At 53.0% G+C, this 6000-nt stretch overlaps 1 protein-coding gene across 2 annotated transcripts in view; it reads right to left on the bottom strand.

Annotated features, from left to right (window-relative positions):
* Positions 1–2808, bottom strand: part of Larp1b (La ribonucleoprotein 1B) — a 39776-nt gene extending 36968 nt beyond the window's left edge. The window contains exon 1 of one of the 2 annotated variants that reach the window (XM_041658989.1): positions 2149–2808. In XM_041658989.1, coding sequence (XP_041514923.1) covers positions 2149–2659 — 511 coding nt within the window. In that variant the 5' untranslated portion in view covers positions 2660–2808. The remainder of the gene's footprint in view (positions 1–2148) is intronic. The other variant, XM_041658990.1, reaches the window with a different exon arrangement.
* Positions 2809–6000: the final 3192 nt, after the last annotated feature.

Below are 6000 nucleotides of genomic sequence, written 5' to 3' on the forward strand. Positions count from 1 at the left end.
GGCACAAGTGGGTTAAACTGTGAAATATTTTCCCAATTAATTTGCAAATTAAAATTCCTGAGGGGGTGCAGAAAAAAAAAGCACGTACATACAGCTTGATGATAAAGTACAGGGCTCTGGGCTCATTCCCAACATAGGAGAAAAAAAAAAGTTGATGTGGGAGTCCCCTCTGTGTGCTATGATAACCTTAATGAATAAAGAAACTGCTCTGGACCTATAGCAAGGAAGAACTTAGGTAGGCAGGGAAAGCTAGACTGAATGCTGGGAGAAAAAAAGGGCAGAGTCAGGGAGAAGCCATGGAGCCGCCATCAGAGACAGAAGCTAGGAACTTCACCAGGTAAGCCATAGCCACATGGAGATATATAGATTAATAGTAATGGGTTAAATTAATATGTAAGAGTTAGCCAATAAGAAGCTAGAGCTATGGGCCAGGCAATGATTTAAATAATATAGTTTCTGCGTGATTATTTTGTGGCTAAGCAGCCTGGAACAAACTGGCGGCCTCCTTCCAACAGAATGTCAAGTCTCACTTTGAAATAAACTGTTTATTTATTTATTTTTCGAGACAAGGTTTCCCTGTAGCTATCAAGCCTGTCCTGGAACAACCAAGCTGGCCTCAAACGGAAGTCACAGAGATCTGCTTGCCTCTGCTGGGATTAATGGTGTGCACCACCACCGCCTGGCTAAACTGTGTTTACAAAAACTGGTTTCATCTGGGCGGTGGTGGCTCAGAGGCAGGTAGCTCTCTGAGAGTTCAAGGCCAGCCTGGTTTACAAAGCCAGGACAGTTTCACAGAGAAACCCTGTCTAAATAAACAACAACAAAGACACAAAGCTAAAACAAACAAAAAACTGGCTTCATATTTGTTAGTTCAATAAAAAGTCTAGACGTGGAGAGGTAACTGTCAATAAAGCAATCAACAAGGGCTTTCTTTTCTTACTAAATGTTAGAGAGAATTGGCATAGCATGTTTTCTTCACTTAGCAATGGTAGTAAACAGCTCTTTTCAGCTAGGCAGGAATTATACCAATACTAACAGGGAGCAAAATTTAGTGTTTCTTTTTTTCTTAAAGTGTCAAACTTTAGTAAAAATTAACGAGGAGAGCCAAATGCCTATAATCGGAAGGAGGAATTGGAAGGAGGTAGTGGCAGGAGGATCAAGGGCTCCAGACCAGCCTGGGCTACAAACATAGGTCGTGTTTCAAAAGCAAACAAAATAACAAACAAAATTAATAAGGATTTTCGTGCAAAAGCTAAGAAACTAAGTTGGTTCAACATTTATCTCCCTCTACAGGACAGATTCAACTACGACATTTGCACAGGATCCCTTCACCGCGTTTGACCCCCACAACCCCGTTAAGCGTACTCAAACTTTGGCTGTTCCACTGACTTCTCCACAGAACAGCGAAAACTTTCCAACAAAACAGCCTCAATTTCTATAGAAAAAGCCCGGTTATTTTAGTACAGTTTAATTTTAAAAACAAATGGGGAGTTTCAATCAGCCACCCCCTCCCCTTTTTTTTTACTTTAGGTTTTGAAAGACTTTAGTAAATTGCTCAGTCTGGCTTCGAACGCCTAATCTTTCAGATCAATGGGGTAACAGGCGTGCGCCACCAAGTACAGGCCAGCCTTAATCTTATTTTCCAAACTGCAGCTGCTGCAACCCAAATAAAGCCCCAAGGGCCATATTGCATTGGTCAGCATTCGAACGCGATGGCACAGCCCAATCACTAACGCGCAGGCTACCAGGAGAGCAGACTCCGAATCAACTGCCCTATGGCAGGCACTCTGAAACTCGACCGAAAATCGCCTTCGTGCCAGCTGCGCTCAGAGCCACCTCTACCTAGCAGCCAGTTCCTTCCCGAGCGAGCCCCAACTCACACACGGATCCGCTTATTCTGACTCGCTTACACTCTGGCAAGTTCCCGGAAACTTTCCCACAGTCTTCACCGCGTCCAGGTCGCCGACACGTGAAGGCACAAGCCGAGCCCGGCCGCGCTGCCCCGTCACCCACGCCGTGCCCGGAGCCGTCAAGGAGAACCTGAGGTCCCACCTCTTCCTGTCGCTCCCGCTCCCAGATGTCCATTTATGTAAATCGGCACATTGAATGACACCTAGGAACCCAACACCTCCCGCGGACTGCACTCACCGGCCTCCGGGACGTCCTGAGCGGGCGGCGGCGCGCCGGTGCCCACGGGGGACAGGTGCTGCGGCAGCTTCTTGGTCCACGGGTTCCCCTTTGGCGGCGGCGGCGGCGGCTTGTCCTCGGGGCCGGCGGCCGCAGGGTCCTCTCGGGCGTCCTCGGGAGGGTCCCGCGGGGCTGGCGGCGGAGGAGGCGGCGGCGGCGGTGGAGCCTCCCCGCCGAAGGGACCCCCGGACGCGCGCGCCTTGTGTGCCAGGTGCAGCGCCAGCGGCCTCACGGGCACGGCCGCTTGCGGCACGCTGTGTCCCAGCACGAGCGCCGGCGACGGCTCTCCCCGCGCCCCCGCGCTGGTGGCGGCCGCGGCCCGCTCCTCCCTCGCCTCCTTGCCCTCCCGCTCGCCGGGCGCCGGCTGCTCCGCCCGCCGGCTCGCCGCTGCCAACAGCGCGTCCCGGTCGCCGGCCACGGCGGGCGGGTCCTCCCGGGGGGCAGCGGCGGGCACCGGGGCGCGAGCGGACATGGCCGGCCCCTGGCCCCAGCCTCCTGCCCAGCCGGGGGCCGCCCGGGTCCAGGGAGCCCGGCCGCCCCTCTCTCCACACGGGGGCACCGACCCGCTTCGGTCCTGGGACACGGAACCCGCCCGCCGAGGCGTGCAGCGCTCGGCGTGCCGCTCCTCCCCGCCCGCCGAGCGGAGCGCTAACCGCCCGCCGCCCGGCCTCGTCGCAGCGCACGGCCGGAGCTCGCCACACGCGCCGGGCGCGCCCGAGCCGCGAGCCCTCGGCGGGCGCGGGCGGCAACGCGGGGCTCCGGCCAGCCTGAGGGCTCTCTAAGGCGAGCCGCGGAGACGCGCGCGGACTGAGCCGGTAACTGCCCCAGGGGGCGGGGCGTACGGAGGGCGAGGCAGCTGGGGGCGGGGCGCGGAGGGCGAGGCGGGCCAGAGGGCGTGGCGATCTGTGGCCGAGCGGGTCAGTGGGCGGGGCGTGCGGAGGGCGAGGCCGCTGTGGGCGGAGCGCGCAGAGGGCAGGGCCGCCAGGAGGAGCGGCGTTCGGTAGGCGGAGGTGCCCAAGGATCCCGGCGAGAACCGGAGGGCGAGGCACGGTGAGGGGCGGGGCCGGTGGAGGGCGTGTGGAGGGCGGGGCACCCTGGAGAGTGACGTGGCTACACACCGGCTCCCCGAGTCGCCTAGCTGCGTGCGGCCGCGGCCTGACGGGTCTTTCCGAAGGGGGGGCGTGGTTTGATGTGGGCCCCTCCCCAGCGGAGGCCGACGGTGAACCTGCTACTCTTCTGGGCGGGCGCCTCCCGGTTCCTGCCTCTGTGACCCGGGGACGAGGACTTTCCCCGGTCCTTTTCCGCTAAGGTGAAGCGCCTCAGGCCATGCACGGGAGCTGCGCCTCGGGACCCGGGGAAATTCCAGTGAGCCTCCTCATCTGAGTCCCGGTGAGGACCCAGCCCAGTAATTCCAAGGAGTGCACTTGTCCGTCCTGATTCCACCCCGCAGACACCGAAATGCTTCCTGAGTGGTCATGCGTAAAATAAAACACTTAGCATTTTCCCCCTTTTTTCTTTTTTTACTTTTTTCGTGGGTTTTGATGTTTTCAGACAGGGTCTCCCGTAGCCAAGTTGATTTTGAACTCAAAGCTGGCCTGGAACTTTATTTTTCGCTTTTTTTTTTTTTTTCCCCCACTCAAGTCCAGGCTGACCTGGAAACCATCAGGTAGACCATTCTGGTTCTGAACTCAACGGAATGCGCTTACCTCAGCCCTTTAAATGCTGGGATGACTTTAGGCCTGAGTACCACACATCAGCTAACCTTGAAATTTTTTCTAATACTTTCTTCTTTTAGGTTTTCCTGGCTCTGCGTCCCTAGGGCTGGTATTAAAGGCATAAGGACCACACCCGGCAGGCTTTGGACACTCATACTCTCTCCATTTCTAAGATTTATTCTTTTTTTAGAACCACCTGCCTCTGCCTCACAAATGCTTGGATTAAAGGCATGCACAAGTGAGCGGGTGTCCTGAGTCACCAGAGGTATTGGATCTTCCTTAAGCTAGAGATACAGGCTGTTGTGAATTACCCAACATGGTTCTGGAAAGCCAAGCAGCGAGTGCTCTTAATCTTCCAGAAGGCTCTCCAGCCCCCAGCCTTGAACAACTTGACCTTGACTCCACCCCCAGGTGCTGAGATTAGGGAGGTGAGCCTTCACTTCCGGTTTATTATCCAGTCCATTTATGGAAATAGCACTTGATCACAACTTGACTATAGTCCCAATTTTTCTTCCCTACAATGGATATTAAAATAGTAAAGATTTTGTTTGTTTGTTTGTTTTCGAGACAAGGTATCTCTATGTAACAGCCCTAACTGTCCTAGAACTAGCTCTTGTAGATCAGGCTGGCCTCAGACTCAAAGAGCTCCGCCTGCCTCTACCTCCTGAATGCTGGGATTAAAGGCCTGCACCACCGCGGCCCGGCAATACTACAGATTTTGGTAAACCTAGTAAGCCCTTTCCGCTTAGCATTGAAGTTTGATTTAAAGTGATATTGGCTGTACATACTGTATTTTATGATTTAATAAAGTTATATTTTGGTGCAAGGTCATCATTAGGAGCACGTTCCTACTGGTGAAAGGTTTTTCTGCCGCCAACCACATTAAATACTCGCCATTTCACACATTGCATCAGCCATAAACAGTAAGGCTTTTCTTGTTTTCTCCATAGAAATCTCCAGTTTACCTGACCCTAAGCAACCTCCTGAAACTGGCTGCTATTCAGTGCGGACTGTACTCCATTTCTATTGCCCAATACCAACTGCAAGAGCTCTATTCCTAGTGATACTTTGAATTTTAATATCCAGCTAGCTAGCTGTTCTTATAATGAATTTTTATTTGTTTGTTTTTGTTTTCTCGAGACAGGGTTTCTCTGTGTAGCTTTGGTGCCTGCTTTGGAACTCGCTCTGTAGTCCAGGCTGTCCTCGAACTCACAGAGGTACGCCTGTCTTTGCCGCCCGAGTACTGGGATTAAAGGCGTGCACCACCACCGCCCAGCCAGTTTTTAAAAAAAAAAAAAATTAGGAAATACAGCCAGGCAGTGGTGGCACACGTCTTTAATCCCAGCACTTGGGAGGCAGAGGCAGTCATATCTGGTGAGTTCGAAGCCAGCCTGGTCTACAAGAGCTAGTTCCAGGACAGGCTCCAAAGCAACACAGAGAAACCCTGTCTCAAAATAAAAAAAAAAATACTTAGCTCTTGTACAGAATTGTACCAACAAATGCCAACCAATATGATTCCGAACACATTCTATTCATTTTTGCCATCAGCTTATTTAAATACACACTGAGTCCATGGAGGAAAAGGAAATGTGATGGTGTCTCTCCAAAGTTCCATTTACTGTGCTGCTGTGGGTATTTGTCATGACTGTGTGTGTGTGGGGGGGGGGTGCACACGCGGCTGCGTGTATGAAGGTTGGAGAAGTATCAGGCAACATCTACCTCCCTCCCTTCCTTCTTTCCTTCCTTCCTTCCTTCCTTCCTTCCTTCCTTCCTTCCTTCCTTCCTTCCTTTCTAGGTATATAGGTAAGTTCTCCCACTGACTTAAACTCACCTAGGCTAGGCCAGCTGTCCAGAGCGTCTGTGCTTCCCCAGTGCCGCCACCATGCTTGTCTTCCCCTGCCCGTGGGTTCTGGGCATCTGACTCAAATCCTCACAAATACTTTACTAAGTTCTTGCCCTAGCTCTGTGTTGTCTATAGGAGTCCCAGACTTCTCAAGTCAGGGTAAAGGATGGTCAAGAAACAATATCTCGAGGAAACAGTGCTTGCTTTGCAGGGAGAGAACTGGAGGGCAGTTGTGGTCTTGGGGACTCTAGAATG

The sequence above is a fragment of the Microtus oregoni genome, unplaced genomic scaffold, assembly GCF_018167655.1.
Source record: "Microtus oregoni isolate MIOR12 unplaced genomic scaffold, Mior012 000010F_ref0000083, whole genome shotgun sequence".
Taxonomy (NCBI): domain Eukaryota; kingdom Metazoa; phylum Chordata; class Mammalia; order Rodentia; family Cricetidae; genus Microtus; species Microtus oregoni.